The sequence below is a fragment of the Heteronotia binoei genome, unplaced genomic scaffold, assembly GCF_032191835.1.
Source record: "Heteronotia binoei isolate CCM8104 ecotype False Entrance Well unplaced genomic scaffold, APGP_CSIRO_Hbin_v1 ptg000294l, whole genome shotgun sequence".
NCBI classification, from domain to species: Eukaryota; Metazoa; Chordata; class Lepidosauria; order Squamata; family Gekkonidae; genus Heteronotia; species Heteronotia binoei.
This window is the reverse complement of record NW_026800011.1, coordinates 508629-527130: the sequence shown is the minus strand read 5'-3', so window position 1 is coordinate 527130 and position 18502 is coordinate 508629. Positions and strand designations below refer to the sequence as shown.

Genomic DNA, 18502 nt, shown 5'->3' with positions numbered 1-18502 from the left:
GCTTCCCAGTTATATATGGCAAAGTCAGTTTATCTGAATCCTGGCCCTCAAATGCTATTATAAGCATGTCAAACCTCTCATGAAGAGAGCTGAGAATTAAGTAGACCTTGTCCTCATCAGGCACAGCTTTCCCCCGCTGCTCTAACTCCTGGAAACACACAAACATACCATCGAGGTGGTCCCTCACCAACTCCCCGGCCAGCATTCATTTCCTGTACAGCTTCCGAGTTAGAGACATCAGCGAGCCTGCTGATTTCTGGACATACACGGCCTTGAGGGCTTCCCAAGCCTCCTTCGCTTTCTGGTGCCCTCGAACATGCACCAGCTGGTCGTCTGACACACTTAAGATGATTGTGGCAAGAGCCTTCTGGTCCTTAACGGTCTCTGCCGGCCTGGGATCCTCGGGAGGAGCAGACACACAGTCCCACAGCCCCTCTCGCTTCAGGAAATGCTCAAGCCTCAACGACCAGGTATTATAGTTGGTGGTAGTCAGTTTATCCACCAGCATGATAGCTGCTGCTGCTGCGGTATTCATGCGGGAGGCTTACTCCTTCCGGGCCCTCCCGGCCCCAAAGATCGATGGTGTTGAATGTGTCGGCCTTGTGTTGGATGTCGGGGAGAGGTTGGCGATCTGGCTGGTGTACCGTCCGCCTAACGCACCGGCCAGCGCCTTACCATCCCTGATGGAGGCGGTGTCCGGCTGGGCGTTGGAGTACCCAGGGCTTCTGGTCCTGGGTGACTTCAATGTCCACGCCGATGACGCGGCGTCCACTCAGGCGATGGACCTAGTGTCTTCCATGGCGACACTGGGACTCTCCCAATTTGTTACGACTCCCACACATCAGGCTGGGCACACATTAGATCTGATCTTTGCGGCCGGGATTAAAGTGAACGAAATCGCGACGGAGGCGATACCATGGTCGGATCACTTAGCCCTCAAGGCTCGTATGGAGACGCTACCACAACCCTGTAAGGGCGGAGAGCCTATTTTGGCTCGCCCGCGGAGCCTGATGGACCCGGAACGGTTCCAAACAGCTCTTCGGGATCCTTGGCCCCCTTGCGATTCCCTTGATGCCCTGGTTGATGCCTGGCAAGACCGGCTATCTGGGGCAATCAACGAGATCGCACCCCGACGTCCTCTGCGCCCTCGTTCAAGGCTGGCTCCCTGGTATACCCTGGAGCTACGCCGGTTGAAACAAGGACTCCGACGACTAGAGAGGCAGTGGCGGCGCACTCGTGGCGAAGCGGCGAGAACATCCTACAGAACGTTTATGAGGTCGTATGAGATGGCAGTCAAGACCGCGAAGAAGAAGTACTTCGCGGCCAAGATTGCGTCTGCAAATTCGCGCCCGGCACAATTGTTTAAAATAATTGGACATTTAACTACACTGCCCCAGGGCAGACCAAACGTCAGAGAATTAGAAATAGGCTGTGAGGCTTTTGCGAAATTTTTTGCAGACAAAATCACGTCGCTCCTCCAGGACCTGCCCATCACCTTAGATACAGCACATGAGCCCGAGGCCCCTTGCCTGTCTTCTGATTTAACTCTGGATCATTTCGACCCGCTCAGCCTGGAGGAAGTTGACGGAATTCTCTCCTCTGCGCGCCCCACAACTTGTGATTTGGACCCATGCCCCTCCTGGCTAATTAAATCCTGCCTGAGGGAGCTTGAATGTCCTCTACGGGACATCATAAATAGATCCCTCTCGGAGGGGCGCTTTCCATCATCCCTGAAAGAGGCTTTGATCCGACCCCTCTTGAAAAAAAGTACAGCAGACCCGGCCGAATTGGCAAACTACCGACCGGTCTCTAATTTACCGTTTTTAGGTAAAATGATAGAGAGGGCAGTGGCGTTGCAGTTGCAGAGCTTTCTGGATGACGCTTCCATCCTAGACCCTTGCCAGTCCGGCTTTCGCCCGGGTCATGGGACGGAGACAGTACTGGTCGCCCTGGTAGATGATCTCCAACGGCATCTGGATCGGGGCGGTGTGGCGGTGCTGATGCTGTTAGATCTCTCGGCCGCGTTCGACACGGTCGACCATCGGCTACTGACCCGCCGCCTCGCCGATATAGGGGTGAGGGGGTCTGCCTTACAATGGCTCTCCTCCTTCCTCGAGGATCGGGGACAAAGGGTGGCAATTGGTGGCGAGCGGTCCCGGAGGCGCACACTGGATTGTGGAGTGCCTCAAGGGGCAGTCCTCTCACCAATGTTATTCAATATCTATATGCGCCCTCTTGGCCAGATTGCCAGGAGATATGGACTTGGGTGCCACCAATATGCAGATGACACCCAACTCTATCTGCTGATGGACGGCCGGCCTGGCCGCGTCCCTGAAAATTTAGACCGGGCCTTGCAGGATATGGCAATGTGGTTGAGGGGGAGCGGGCTGAAATTGAATCCAGCGAAGACAGAAGTCCTTTGTCTGGGTCGGGGCGCCCGGGAAGGGTAAATACCTCTCCCGGTCTTCGACGGGGCGCCGCTGAAAGCGGCGCACCGGGTTAGGAGTCTGGGAGTCTTACTGGAGCCTTCTTTATCAATGGAGGCCCAGATTGCAGCTACTTCCAAGTCAGCCTTTTTTCACCTGAGGCGGGCAAGGCAGTTGGCTCCCTTCCTAGAGCGCCAAGACCTGGCAACGGTACTTCACGCAACGGTCACCTCGAGACTGGACTACTGTAATGCCCTCTACATGGGGCTGCCTCTGTACCGAACCCGGAAGCTGCAGCTGGTGCAGAACGCAGCGGCCAGACTGTTGTTGGGGCTCCCTAAATGGGAGCACATACAGCCTGGGCTGCGCGAGCTGCACTGGCTGCCAGTTACATACCGGATTCGTTACAAAGTGCTGGTCATCACCTTTAAAGCCCTATATGGTCGAGGACCTGTCTACCTTAGGGACCGTCTCTCCCCATACGAACCCCAGAGAGCACTGAGGTCAGCTGGAAAAAACTTGTTGACCACCCCCGGACCGAAAGAGGTGAAGCTGCAATGCACCCGTAACCGGGCCTTCTCCTCTGTAGCCCCGAACCTATGGAACCAACTTCCAGAGGAAATGCGGGCCCTGCGGGACCTTGAACAATTCCGCAGGGCCTGCAAAACCTTCCTCTTCCGACTGGCTTTCGCTGACGAAGAAAGAAATTGCTAATGATTACCGCCATTATAAAAGCACAATTAGCATTAGCACTTTTATCAATTTAATTAAGTGATTTTAAACTTATCAGAATTTTTTAATGTTTAATGTTAATGTAACCTTGTCTTTTGTAGAAGGGAAATTGAATGATGTTGTTAGCCGCCCTGAGCCTGCTCCGGCGGGGAGGGCGGGATATAAATAAAATTATCTATCTAAAATTATCTATCCTGCTCAGCCTCTGACGTTCAGCCACTGCTGGTCTCACCTCCAAGACAGTTTCTGGAGCACCTCAGCGTCCTTCTTCACCACCTTTTTCAGAGCTTACAGGTGCAGCGGAAGCGTGCTGGGCCCATAACCCTGTTGATGCGCCTGTGCTTAGTGAGGGTGGTCTTTAGTGACGCAAAGAATGAAGGCTTGCACACAGCAGTGTTAAAACCACTATATACAGTTTATTTACACCTTCACTCTCCAAACCGACAGAATGCTCCGCTGCAACACCACCATACATATCCCACACACAGTAAAGTGTCTTTGTACATTTATACATACTATCCACCCAGGTAACCAATCAGCTTGCTGCTGAGTCATGATGACATTGCCCAGGCTGATGCAATCTGGCAACCAGCCACCTCCTGTCACTTAGATGATCTACCTGGCAGTTCTGTTACTTTCACTTTCCCAGCACGTGCATAGAAACTGCTAGGCTTTGCATATACTGACACAGGGAGCTCCAGCGCTACTAAGCTCAATACTTGGTTCTCTCTGGGTAAACTGGGTATGTATGTGCTCCCTTACATGAAAGAGCCCCTGGATCAATATATAGATTATATAACACAGGTCTCAGATACAAAGGTGCCATGTACTGTCAATGCAAAAATGTAGCACATTTTAAATTAAATTCAAATAATTAACCATTTATAGCATACAATGAGTTCTTAAACACTGTGGTTCATTCCTGGCCACCACATTATTACATTCTTCAGATATAAGCCTTTAAGATATATTCCCTCCCCCCGCTCCCAACCCTGCACAGGCTAATGCAGTACTGCTGAGGAAAATGTACTTTAAAAGCTCTGAGGCTTGAGTTCCTAAATTATTTATATTGGAAATTAAGGGAACACAGGAATGCCCATCTATAGTGATTCTACAATCAAAGCAGCCAGGCACAACTGCAGTTTGAGTTTGTGTTTTTATTATGAGTTCTGTTATGTTTGCAATATTAATTCATTTATTTTTTGTGCTTCCCCCACCCCAAGATACACCCTCCAGTGATAATCTGGTAAATATAGATTATACAGTATCAAGCCTTCTCCCCCCCACCTGCAGTTTCTTCCATAAAAACTCTAAGATAAAAAAGAAACAGAACTGGGGTCTCTTTTTATGCAGTTTTTGTGAAGTAAGGCATATTACATATATGACTCACCATGTGTTCTCAATGTACCAAAATCTAGCATTTCTGTTGATGAATAAATTCCAGGGGCTTTAAAAGACAAAGAAACATAATGAGTATTTGTCCTCTAATGCAGTACAGAAATAAACTGAGCAGATGAACAATTATACTGTACAAACCTGTTGTGACTTCTACCTCTACTGGAAGAATAATAAACTCTGTGCTGTCCGAGGCATTTGTTTTTATTCGAATGAAAGCTGTGTAATTATCTGCTTCTCTTGAAGAAAAACTGGCTCTCATAACACCTTTAGTTTCATATGGAGGAATTTCCTATTAAAACAATGACACGAAATTATAGTACCTATACAAGTTTAATAAAACCATCAGGGGTGGCCAACAGTAGCTCTTCAGATGTTTTTTCCCTACAATTCCCATCAGCCCCAGCCAGCATGGCCAATGGCTGGGACTGATGGGAGTTGTAGGGAAAAAACATCTGGAGAGCTACTGTTGGCCACCTCTATATTATACAATTAAAGTATTTAGTATAATTTTGTTTAAGTTCATTGCTTTAAAATGCTGAGTTGGAAGCTCATTCCTCAACCATTTTCCTCAACCATTTTTCAAAATATACAACTAGTTCAGAATCAAACATGATGATTATTCAGACACAAATACTAGCAGACATGAAAAAGAAACTCCCAAGGCAAGCTGAGTTAGTTTAGTTGTCAGTACTCTTATTCAAACACATCTAAGTTTTATCTCCTATATAGTTTGGTGTAGTGGTTAAAGTGTGCGGACTCTTATATGGGAGAACTGGGTTTGATTCTCCACTCCTCTACTTGCACCTGCAGAAATGGCCTTGGGTCAGCCACAGCACTTGTAGGAATTGTCCTTGAAAGGGCAGCTGCTGCAAAAGCTCTCAGCCCCACCTATCTCACAGGGTGTGGGTGGAGGGAGGTAAAGTAGATTGTGACCACTCTTGAGACTCTGAGATTCAGAGTATAGGGCTGGATATAAATTCAATATCATCTTCTTATATAGATAATGGCAACCACATAAAACCTTATGGTATTTTCAGTTTTCTCGAGGGTTTTTCATAAAGACACACAAATGAACATATATGCATGCACGTGCGCACACAGACCATACAGGTTTATTTGCAGAGCGGAATGACACACACCCATTCTCACACATGATCCACTCTCCAAACACAGCTGTAACTGTTTTTCTCTCTATGCATTCTATTTTCTGAAAACTCTACACTTTTAATTATACCCCAGAGAACATGACAATTAAAGCAAAATTTTCTATTATTTGAAGAGGGGAGAAAGAATAAAGGGACTGCACGTCATTCTCCATAAAATGACATGCTTTATATCTCAATCAAGAACACTTAACAATAAACCAATGACAGGGTGGATTCTGCCCTCCCCTCAGTGTCTTACACTGCAGCTCCTCTGCTTTCTCCCGGCGAACCGCTATAATTTCCTTCTTTAATAGACAGTAATGGAAAGCATTTGGAGACACTTGGAGTAAAAGCTATTATATCCCTCCTCCCATATAAAGAGCTGAATCACCCCTGTCACAGCCAGTTCATCAATTCCATACCGCTGAACATCAAGCGGGGTGATGGTGGGGAGAGAGAGATCATTTTATATATGCTGGAGGATGATTCTGGCACACTGTCAGAACAAGAAACAATACTCATCATACCAGTGGACTAGATAACAAGAGCCAAAGCCCAGGGCTTCACTTTGCTTGTGAATGCTTCCTGTAGTTCACAAAAGCAGATTCCATGCTAGTGAGGTTTGGGTTCTAACACACAGCCTTGACCCATATCAATGACAGAACACACATTAGCAGGTGAGAACAGGGAAGGAGACTGGTTTCTGTTTTAATCCTAGTCAGCTGACTCTACAGTTTAATATTCAAGCACAAGCCTGTACATAAAGGGGAGAAGACCTGACATTGTCCCAAAGGTGGAGTGAAAATAGGCTACTTGCTTCCTGCCCTGATTGGTGGCTGTGTATTTAAAACATTTTTATCCCACTTTCCCACCAAAAAAGGGCCCTTGATGCATCAAAAACAGTTTAAAAGGCAGTAAAAATCAACTTTTAAAACAATGCATATATAAAACTGCATGTAAAAACAAACAACAAGAAGAGTATTCATTAAGGGTACATCAAAACAATGTCTTCACCTGCTAGAAGTAGATAGTAATAACGAAGAATAATCACCCTGGGGAGTGAATTCCACACTTTTGGTGCCAAGACCACAATGGCCCTTTCATGGGTTGCCACCTGTCTACGCTGAGATGATGGAGGCCCCAAAAGCAGAGCCCTTGAATATGACCGTAATTGGTTGGGTAAGTTCATATGAAAGCAGAAAGTCCTTTAGGTATATTGCTCTCAAGATACTTAAAGCTTTAAAGGTCAACACTAGCACCTTGAATTAGGTCTAGAAACAGGGAGCCAGGGTACATGGGCCAAGACTGAAGTGATATGGTCCCTATGACAGTCAACAATCCTAGCTGCAGAATTCTATTCCTGGGCACTCTTCCAACATCAGCCCCACATTACAGTAATCACCATGGCATGCACCAGTGTCAAGAACTTTGTTACATAGGAAATGCTGTAGCTGTAGCTTCTGGCCACTACTGCCACCTGCTTATCCAACATGATACTAAAGTCCAGCAGCAGCACCAAGCTACAAACCTCTTCTTTTTTTGGGGGGGGGGGCACAACCCCATCCAGAACAGGGGACACCTTCATCTATCCCCACACTGCCACCATGCTCTTGCTCAAAGCTCCAGCCTCTCTGCAATCCACGAAGAACAGAGCAGATATGACTTGCATATTGGTGAGAGCCCACTCCAAATGTCCATCTGACCTCATCTACAGGTTTCATGTAGATCTTAAGCAGTATGATAGACACGACCGAGTCTTGAAGGAGCTCAGAGGCTGAGCGATGATGTCTCATCCAGCACCACCATCTGAAATCCATCATCCAGGTAAAACCAAAACCACCCCAAAATAATGCCTCCCAGTCCAAACCCAAAAAGGTGGCAGAGAAGGATACTGTGATCATTAGTATCAAAAGCTGCTGAAAGTTCCATTTTACACCCAGAGTAGTTTTTCATTTACACCAGTAGAGTAGAAGAAGAAGAAGATGACATTGGATTTATATCCCGCCCTCCACTCCGAAGAGTCTCAGAGCGGCTCACAATCTCCTTTACCTTCCTCCCCCACAACAGACATCCTGTGAGGTGGGTGGGGCTGGAGAGGGTTCTCACAGCAGCTGCCCTTTCAAGGACAACCTCTGCCAGAGCTATGGCTGACCCAAGGCCATTCCAGCAGGTGCAAGTGGAGGAGTGGGGAATCAAACCCGGTTCTCCCAGATAAGAGTCCGCACACTTAACCACTACACCAAACTGGCTCTCTAGAGTATAACAAATGCAAGAGAGATGGCAGCTACCCACATTTAACTTTCACTTGTAATGAGGACTGCTTGGTTGTTACATCCTGATTGGGTATATAATGCTGTTAAATAAATTTCAAACTTTGAAACATATTAACTAATGTTTATACCACTTACCCACAGTTTTCTCGTACCACCTTGTTGGCCTGTTGGAAGCTCTAGGTGGAGATCACCTCCACTTGAATACATTTCCACCACCTACAAGGAGAGTTTTAGAAGTAAACTATGGTGTCTAAATAAAACAGAAGCTATCAAAATATCCCCCCCCCAATTACCTTTGTAAAGTTTGTATTTGACAAGAAGCCCTTCCATACATGTTTAGTCACATGCAGTTTTTAAAATAAAAAAAACTGCTTTTGTTTTTACTTTGAATTTTGATTAGTATCTTTAATTTATTCAAGGCATATGAAAGAAAAAACCCAAGGAACATCTGGAATACCTTTTATAAAATACAAAACCAACACTTTAGCAAGAAATTAGAGATATGAAAGTGCTGCATTTTGCTTACCTGCAAGGGTTCACTGTGGGGGTTGTGTATATTTATTAGAGGAGAAAAACTGCTATTTACAGGAACTTTTGCCCCTATAAAGGGGCGTAGTCTGTAGGGATTTGGTACTCCAACACCAAACACCTATTGATAAAGAAAACAAAATTATTAGTGTTGCAATGTGTGCTTTCATCTTCTTCTAGGGTGGCCATAATGTCTGAAGGCCAGCCAGGGACACCTTGGGGGGGGGGGAAGGCAGGAGTGCGCGCGCGCGAAGCGCGCGCGCCGTCGGAAACAGGAAGTGACGTCACTTCCGGCGACGTCACTTCCGGCGACGTCATACCACCGCCGGAAACAGGAAGTGACATCACTTCCTGTGACATCATTTCCCCCGCGCCACCTGCCGGAAACGGGAAGTGACATCACTTCCTGTGACATCATTTCCCCCGCGCCACCTGCCGGAAGCAGGAAGTGACATCACTTCCTGTGACATCATTTCCCCCAAATGGCATCATTTCCCCCAAATGCCACTGCCGGAAACAGGAAGTGACTTCACAGCACTTCCTGTGACGTCCCCAAAAATCCCCCAAATATCACCGCCGGAAACAATTTTGTTCTCAAATCCTGTATATACTTCATCAGTATATGGGATAAGGCACTTTCTCAACTGTGCTGCATAATGCAGCCTATTTATTTTGTCCTGTTGGCTCTGTTGGCTCTATCTGCGCCACCTTCATCACTTTCGGGGTGTGGATCCCCCAGTGGGGTGGGCTCCCGACTCCCTCCGCCGGCTGTTTCTGATAGCCCTGCGCCCCCTCTTTCATTTGATATGTGTCCCGTGCGGGTGCCACCCTCCTGCCGGGAGATGCCGCAAAATGAGCCCCCTTGAGGCTTATGGCGGCAGGGCTCGGGGGAAGCAAGCTAGACTGCTGTTCTTTTGAGGGGTTATAGAGTGTTTCGAGCCCCTCCCTGTGGCATTGGTCCCATCGTCGTGGGACCCAGGGGGCCGGCGCAGCAGCCTGCCGAAGCAGCCTGTCACTAATAACACAGGTCGAGATGCGGAAGTGACTGACAGGCTGCTTCAGCGGGCCGCTGCGCCGGCCCCCTGGGTCCCACAACGATGGGACCGATGCCACAGGGAGGGGCTCGAAACACTCTATAACCCCTCAAAAGAACAGCAGTCTAGCTTGCTTCCCCCGAGCCCTGCCGCCATAAGCCTCAAGGGGGCTCATTTTGCGGCATCTCCCGGCAGGAGGGTGGCACCCGCACGGGACACATATCAAATGAAAGAGGGGGCGCAGGGCTATCAGAAACAGCCGGCAGAGGGAGTCGGGAGCCCACCCCACTGGGGGATCCACACCCCGAAAGTGATGAAGGTGGCGCAGATAGAGCCAACAGAGCCAACAGGACAAAATAAATAGGCTGCATTATGCAGCACAGTTGAGAAAGTGCCTTATCCCATATACTGATGAAGTAAATACAGGATCTGAGAACAAAATTGCACCAGAAGACACAAACACAAAGCTCCCTTACACTGAATCAGTGCTTGGGTCCACCAAAGTCAGTATTGTCCACTCCAGTCACAAACACAAAGCTCCCTTACACTGAATCAGTGCTTGGGTCCACCAAAGTCAGTATTGTCACATAAGAACATAAGAGAAGCCCTGTTGGATCAGGCCAGTGGCCCATCCAGTCCAACACTCTGCGTCACATAAGAACATAAGAGAAGCCCTGTTGGATCAGGCCAGTGGCCCATCCAGTCCAACACTCTGCGTCACATAAGAACATAACAGAAGCCCTGTTGGATCAGGCCAGTGGCCCATCCAGTCCAACACTCTGCGTCACATAAGAACATAACAGAAGCCCTGTTGGATCAGGCCAGTGGCCCATCCAGTCCAACACTCTGCGTCACATAAGAACATAAGAGAAGCCCTGTTGGATCAGGCCAGTGGCCCATCCAGTCCAACACTCTGCGTCACATAAGAACATAACAGAAGCCCTGTTGGATCAGGCCAGTGGCCCATCCAGTCCAACACTCTGCGTCACATAAGAACATAACAGAAGACCTGTTGGATCAGGCCAGTCCAACACTCTGCGCCCATCCAGTCCAACACTCTGCGTCACATAAGAACATAACAGAAGCCCTGTTGGATCAGGCCAGTGGCCCCTCCAGTCCAACACTCTGCGCCACATAAGAACATAAGGAGGGAAGGAAGGGAGGAGGGAAGGGAGGAGGGAAGGGAAGGGAAGGGAAGGGAAGGGAAGGGAAGGGAAGGGAGGAAGGAAGGAAGGAAGGAAGGAAGGAAGGAAGGAAGGAAGGAAGGAAGGAAGGAAGGAAGGAAGGAAGGAAGGAAGGAAGGAAGGAAGGAAGGAAGGAAGGAAGGAAGGAAGGAAGGAAGGAAGGAAGGGAGGGAAGGGAGGGAAGGAAGAAAGAAAGGAAGGGAGGGAGGAGGGAGGGGAGGAGGGAGGGAAGGAAGGGAGGAGGGAAGGGAGGAGGGAAGGGAGGAGGGAAGGGAGGAGGGAAGGGAAGGGAAGGGAGGAAGGAAGGAAGGAAGGAAGGAAGGAAGGAAGGAAGGAAGGAAGGAAGGAAGGGAGGGAGGGAAGGAAGAAAGAAAGGAAGGAAGGGAGGAGGGAGGGAGGGAAGGAAGGAAGGGAAGGGAGGGAGGGAAGGAAGGGAGGGAAGGAAGGGAGGAAGAAAGGAAAGAAGGGAAGAGGGAGGGAAGAAAGGAAGGCCGCCCCCCCCCCGCTTTCGGCCCCCTTACCTGCGGTGGCGGTCGGCGGCGAGTCGGGCGGCGGCGGCGGGTCGGGCGGCGGCGGCGGGTCCGGCGGCGGCGAGTCCAGCGGCGGGGGCGGCGGCGAGGCCAGGGAGGCGTCGGAGAGGCCTTCCTTGGCCGGCGCTGGCCCGGGAAGGCCTTCCAGAGCCTCTGGAAGGCCTTCCCGGACCAGCGCCGGGTGCTCCGCGGCCTCCCCGCGGCCTCCGCTGGTCGCTGGGGGCCTTCCAGACACTCTGGAAGGCCCCCAGCGACCAGCGGAGGCCGCGGGGAGGCCTTCGCTGGCCGGCGCTGGTCCGGGAAGGCCTTCCAGAGGCTCTGGAAGGCCTTCCTGGACCAGCGCCGGGTGCTCCGCGGCCTCCCCGCGGCCTCCGCTGGTCGCTGGGGGCCTTCCAGACACTCTGGAAGGCCCCCAGCGACCAGCGGAGGCCGCGGGGAGGCCTTCGCTGGCCGGCGCTGGCCCGGGAAGGCCTTCCAGAGGCTCTGGAAGGCCTTCCCGGACCAGCGCCGGGTGCTCCGCGGCCTCCCCGCGGCCTCCGCTGGTCGCTGGGGGCCTTCCAGACACTCTGGAAGGCCCCCAGCGACCAGCGGAGGCCGCGGGGAGGCCTTCGCTGGCCGGCGCTGGTCCGGGAAGGCCTTCCAGAGGCTCTGGAAGGCCTTCCCGGACCAGCGCCGGGTGCTCCGCGGCCTCCCCGCGGCCTCCGCTGGTCGCTGGGGGCCTTCCAGACACTCTGGAAGGCCCCCAGCGACCAGCGGAGGCCGCGGGGAGGCCTTCGCTGGCCGGCGCTGGTCCGGGAAGGCCTTCCAGAGGCTCTGGAAGGCCTTCCCGGACCAGCGCCGGGTGCTCCGCGGCCTCCCCGCGGCCTCCGCTGGTCGCTGGGGGCCTTCCAGACACTCTGGAAGGCCCCCAGCGACCAGCGGAGGCCGCGGGGAGGCCTTCGCTGGCCGGCGCTGGTCCGGGAAGGCCTTCCAGAGGCTCTGGAAGGCCTTCCCGGACCAGCGCCGGGTGCTCCGCGGCCTCCCCGCGGCCTCCGCTGGTCGCTGGGGGCCTTCCAGACACTCTGGAAGGCCCCCAGCGACCAGCGGAGGCCGCGGGGAGGCCTTCGCTGGCCGGCGCTGGCCCGGGAAGGCCTTCCAGAGGCTCTGGAAGGCCTTCCCGGACCAGCGCCGGGTGCTCCGCGGCCTCCCCGCGGCCTCCGCTGGTCGCTGGGGGCCTTCCAGACACTCTGGAAGGCCCCCAGCGACCAGCGGAGGCCGTGGGGAGGCCTTCGCTGGCCGGCGCTGGCCCGGGAAGGCCTTCCAGAGGCTCTGGAAGGCCTTCCCGGACCAGCGCCGGGTGCTCCGCGGCCTCCCCGCGGCCTCCGCTGGTCGCTGGGGGCCTTCCAGACACTCTGGAAGGCCCCCAGCGACCAGCGGAGGCCGCGGGGAGGCCTTCGCTGGCCGGCGCTGGTCCGGGAAGGCCTTCCAGAGGCTCTGGAAGGCCTTCCCGGACCAGCGCCGGGTGCTCCGCGGCCTCCCCGCGGCCTCCGCTGGTCGCTGGGGGCCTTCCAGACACTCTGGAAGGCCCCCAGCGACCAGCGGAGGCCGCGGGGAGGCCTTCGCTGGCCGGCGCTGGCCCGGGAAGGCCTTCCAGAGGCTCTGGAAGGCCTTCCCGGACCAGCGCCGGGTGCTCCGCGGCCTCCCCGCGGCCTCCGCTGGTCGCTGGGGGCCTTCCAGACACTCTGGAAGGCCCCCAGCGACCAGCGGAGGCCGCGGGGAGGCCTTCGCTGGCCGGCGCTGGTCCGGGAAGGCCTTCCAGAGGCTCTGGAAGGCCTTCCCGGACCAGCGCCGGGTGCTCCGCGGCCTCCCCGCGGCCTCCGCTGGTCGCTGGGGGCCTTCCAGACACTCTGGAAGGCCCCCAGCGACCAGCGGAGGCCGCGGGGAGGCCTTCGCTGGCCGGCGCTGGCCCGGGAAGGCCTTCCAGAGGCTCTGGAAGGCCTTCCCGGACCAGCGCCGGGTGCTCCGCGGCCTCCCCGCGGCCTCCGCTGGTCGCTGGGGGCCTTCCAGACACTCTGGAAGGCCCCCAGCGACCAGCGGAGGCCGCGGGGAGGCCTTCGCTGGCCGGCGCTGGCCCGGGAAGGCCTTCCAGAGGCTCTGGAAGGCCTTCCCGGACCAGCGCCGGGTGCTCCGCGGCCTCCCCGCGGCCTCCGCTGGTCGCTGGGGGCCTTCCAGACACTCTGGAAGGCCCCCAGCGACCAGCGGAGGCCGCGGAGAGGCCTCCCCCACCGCTGCCGGCCCCGCGCGCGGGCGGGGAAGGCGGGGAGTGAGGGAGGGAGCGTCCCTGCGCGTGCGCAGGGGCCCTGCGCAGGCGCAGGGACGCTCCCTCCCTCACTCCCCGCCTTCCCCGCCCGCGCCCGCGGCCCACCGGCTCCTGGGCTGCCTAAACCGGGACCTTTAATGGTCCCGGTATAGGGAGCCCGGGATCCGGGATTGGGTGGCCAGATCCGGGAATGTCCCGGGAGACCGGGACGGTCTGGCCACCCTGTCTTCTTCCTATGTTAAGTTTACTTTGGAAAGCCTTATTTTAACAGCTGTATCCATTTAAATTGCTTGGCATATAAGCAACATATGCTTTACTTCTGCTATCCTGCACCCCATGCACAAGTGACAACTACAAACTAAACATCTCTCTGGCACAATTTCTTTCTTTCATCTAGATTTAGAGTTTCAAAAAAAAATTACCTATTATTAACTTTGACATCTTTGTTTCCTAACTACACTAACGGGATACAATCTATCATAATTATGCACAAGATCAACTAATTTATCAGTGTTTTGAGTTTGTTTAATTGTTAGATATTATTCTTGGGGGAGGGAAACTGCTTTACAATTTAGACGTCCTTCTCCCCCTTCACCTTTTATTTTCATTTTGTGCCTGAAATCCCTCTTTTTTCACTGCAGTGAGTAAACCATGATTACTACTTCTTGTAAGTTAAACACATTAAAGCAATTCATTTTGATAGTGGGATGTGATTAAACACTTTCAGATCTGTTTACAAGTTGTAAACTTTCAGTGCACTCTAAGCAGCTATACTGAGAACCCTACTCACGGGACTTGCCCCCAATAACATATTCTTAGGAGCGCACTGCTAGCATTAGGCTGCTGGACCTTTTGCTTTTCATTTGTACTACTCAGAACAGTGTGTACAAAATGCTGAAAAGCTCCATGCATTACACTATCTGATACACAGTAGTCTCATGCATGCATCATACTCCAAGACTGGTTTTGGATATTCTTTTCCATGCCCTCCTGCCACCTGAGATTTGGAAGGTGGGCACAAAAGGACACAGCCTTCTCAACAGGGGTTCCAAGACTCCTGAACTCCCCCTTCCATGTGCAGATCCATCTCACCCTTTTTTAAATGACATCTCTTCATTAGGTTGAAGTTATGCTTTTTAAAAGAAAGCTTTGGGGGCCCTTGGCTAATATGAATGGCTGGCTATTAATAGTTCCATCGGTTTTCTTGCTTTTTGTTCCACTTGTATGGTTATTTTTATCTTTTACTATTTATGTTGCATCTCTGCTGGCAATTATGTTTTGGGATAGTCTAACTGTAGACATTAGCTATTTTATTTATTCATTAGCAACCTTGAGGCTTTTTCAATCAAAAGGCAGAGTATAAATATTTTAATAAATCAATAAATAGAATAGCAGCCCTTGTTCTTGGAACCTTAACAGCATTCTATATGTGGGCTCTGTCTTAATGCCATCTTACCTCATGAGCAATCGCCACCCCAAGAATGCAGAAATATCAACAAGATCTAAGAGTATCATAAATTAATACCCACTCAACTAAAAACTTCATCTGCACAATGTTAAAATCTGAATCAGTAGCAAGTTGTTTGTATACAAAGGCATAAACAATAGTTTTTTCCCTGCCACTTTCAACAGTTTATGAAGTATTAAAAAATGTATTTTTTCTTACCTGGTAAGTAAATACCCCATGATTAGATGTATTAATAAATAAAGTGTTTTCTACATTTCCCACCATTCTTGCAAGAAAAACTACATCAAATGATGTGTTCCCTCCTGGGAGAATTCTCTGAAAAGCAAGCAACAAAGGCAAAAGCACCAGGCTTAATATGATTCACTGTTCATGGGGGTGGGGAATAGTTTATCAACTGCACCATAAGGCAAACACTTCTGAATGAATACTGATCAGCAGAGAAAGAAGATGGGGAGGGACAGTGGCTCAGTGGTAGAGCATCTGCTTGGGAAGCAGAAGGTCCCAGGTTCAATCCCTGGCATCTCCAAAAAAGGGTCCAGGCAAATAGGTGTGAAAAACCTCAGCTTGAGACCCTGGAGAGCCGCTGCCAGTCTGAGAAGACAACACTGACTTTGATGGACCAAAGGTCTGATTCGGTATAAGGCAGCTTCATATGTTCATATGTATGAAAACCCTTTATGAATACTCATTGAAACAAAAAGGAGGATATTTTATTTATTTATTCAATTTTTAGCCCGCCCTTCCCGTGGAACAGGCTCAGGACAGGTTACATCATAAAAACAATCAACAGTAAAAAACAATAAAAGACCAATTAAAAATATATAAAATCTAAAACTACAGAGTGACAATAGAGACTAAAATGGCAGGTTCTGCCTCACAGACATGGCCTATTGTCCAGGTCCAGCAAAACGTATAGCGCTGGGATGGAATGAAGGGGGGAGGCTGGCAACAAGTGACGTGCACTGCCTCAGCTGAAAGCCTGGCGAAAGAGCTCTGTTTTACAGGCCCTGTGGAACTGGAACAGATCCCGCAGGTATGTTATAGAAGATTTTGTATAACTGTACCTGTGCAGAACTATTTTGAGTATTTTGAGTATCTAGTCCAAAATGTCAACACGATGTCAACAAAATGTCAACACGAACATCTATTTTGAGTATCTAGTCCAAAATGTCAACACGAACATTAAAAACCCAAATGTTAGTCATCCCTTTAAACTACCCAGAATCTTTGAAGTAGAAGTTACTTCCAAAGATCAGTAGTGAGTTGGATTCAACCTTCCTCCAACTTAAGTGGCTCTTCCGATAGAAGAGCCACGTAATTTAAAGGAAGGCTTCAAACTTCAGCCAAAGGGAAAGGTGGGATATAAATATTTTAATAAATCTACTTTGTTCAGACGAGCATTAAGATAGGAATAGACTCTACCCTAGTTTAAATATTCTTGCAAACTACTGAAAATTTAGACAGTGAATTTGAAAAGTTTTTTGTTTTGAATGGTATGGAACTGAATTTTATAAGTAATTCTTCCACATCTTGTGTGTATTACAATAGCAAGCAAATAATAAACCTGTGCATGTTTAATTTCTCTCTTTGTTCAACTGAGGTTTTCCATCCTGGCTACTCTAGTAGCCCAAAAAACAATCAAGAGGGTCACCAATGGGGAAGGCAGACTCATCTCCTCTTTGGAAGACCAGGTCTCAAATGAATCAATAGCTACACAGGCACTACAAGCCATGGCCAATCCCAGCCAACTCCTTCCCTTCCTTCTTACCGTCCAAGTCAAGCTAGACCTGTGGAGAGGCAACGATCCGGAGTTGTGCTTAGAGGCTTCTATACAGACTTTATTTTTATTTACAATATTTATATACCTCCTTTGAAAGCTGTTTGCATAGCAAAAGTAAGCAACAGTTAGGGTGGCCAGACCGTCCCGGTCACCCGGGAAAGTCCCGATTCTGGCCCCCAATTCCCGCCTCCCGGGCTGGCTATACCGGGACCATTAGAGGTCCCGGTTTAGCCAGCCAGAGAGCCGGGGGGCCGCGCGGGCGGGGAAGGCGGCGAGTGAGGGAGGGAGCGTCCCCGCGCGTGCGCAGGGCGATTGGCGGTGGTGTGGCGGGCTCTGCGCATGCACAGGGACGCTCCCTCCCTCACTCGCCGCCTTCCCCACCCACGCACCGGGCCGGGCAGCGGAGGCCAGGGAGGCGGCGGAGAGGCCGGCGCTGGTCGCTGGAGGGCCTCCAGCGACCAGCGCCGGCCTCTCCGCCGCCTCCCCGGCCACTGCCGCCGGGCCCCGCGTGCGGGCCTCCACTGCAGGCGGAGGCCGGGGAGGCGGAGAGGCCGGTGCTGGTCGCTGGAGGGCCTCCAGCGACCAGCGCCGGCCTCCCCCACCGCCGCCGGGCCCCGCGCCCGGGCCTCCACTGCAGGCGGAGGCCGGGGAGGCGGCGGAGGGGCCTTCAGCGACCAGTGCCGGCCTCTCCGCTGCCTCCCCGGCCTCCGCCACCACCGCCGGGCCCCGCGCTTGGGGCCTCCTCCGCCACCCGCCCTGGAAGAAGGTAAGCAGGGCAGGGAGGGAGGGGGCCGAAAGCGGGAGGGGGCGGCCTTCCTTCCTTCCCTTCTTCCTTTCTTTCTTCCCTCCTCCCTTTCTTCCTTCCCTCCTCCCTTCCTTCCCTCCCTCCTTCCTTTCTTCCTTCCTTCCCTCCCTCCCTCCTTCCTTCCTCCTTCCCCCCCTCCTCCCTCCCTCCTTCCGTGGCTCTCAAATATCCGATGTTCATGTCTTGCAGCTCTCAAACATCTGACCTTTATTCTGTGTTGCTCTTTTGTTAAGCAACTCTGGCCACCCCTGGAGTAGACAATACTGACTTTGGTGGACCCAAGCACTGATTCAGTGTAAGGGAGCTTTGTGTTTGTGTCTTCTGGTGCAATTTTGTTCTCAAATCCTGTATTTACTTCATCAGTATATGGGATAAGGCACTTTCTCAACTGTGCTGCATAATGCAGCCTATTTATTTTGTCCTGTTTGCTCTGTTGGCTCTATCTGCGCCACCTTCATCACTTTCGGGGTGTGGATCCCCCAGTGGGGTGGTCTCCTGACTCCCTCCGCCGGCTTTTTCTGTTTCTGAAGCAGCCTGTCGGTCACTTCCGGGTTCCTGTCCTGCATCTCGACCTGTATTATTAGTGACAGGCTGCTTCGGCGGGCCGCTGCGCCGGCCCCCTGGGTCCCACAACGATGGGACCGATGCCACAGGGACGGGCTCGAAACACTCTATAACCCCTCAAAAGAACAGCAGTCTAGCTCGCTTCCCCCGAGCCCTGCCGCCATAAGCCTCAAGGGGGCTCATTTTGCGGCATCTCCCGGCGGGAAGGTGGCACCCGCACGGGACACATATCAAATGAAAGAGGGGGCGCAGGGCTATCAGAAACAGCCGGCGGAGGGAGTTGGGAGACCACCCCACTGGGGGATCTACACACCAAAAGTGATGAAGGTGGCGCAG

At 51.9% G+C, this 18502-nt stretch overlaps 1 protein-coding gene across 2 annotated transcripts in view; it reads right to left on the bottom strand.

Annotated features, from left to right (window-relative positions):
- LOC132590559 (transmembrane protein 131-like) overlaps positions 1–18502 on the bottom strand; it is a 121796-nt gene that overhangs the window by 44282 nt on the left and 59012 nt on the right. For both annotated transcript variants that reach the window (XM_060263494.1, XM_060263495.1), the window contains exons 6-10: positions 15216–15332; positions 8501–8623; positions 8110–8190; positions 4695–4845; positions 4549–4605 (exon numbers count right to left, since the gene is read on the bottom strand). In XM_060263494.1, the coding sequence (XP_060119477.1) occupies positions 4549–4605; positions 4695–4845; positions 8110–8190; positions 8501–8623; positions 15216–15332 (529 nt within the window). The remainder of the gene's footprint in view (positions 1–4548; positions 4606–4694; positions 4846–8109; positions 8191–8500; positions 8624–15215; positions 15333–18502) is intronic.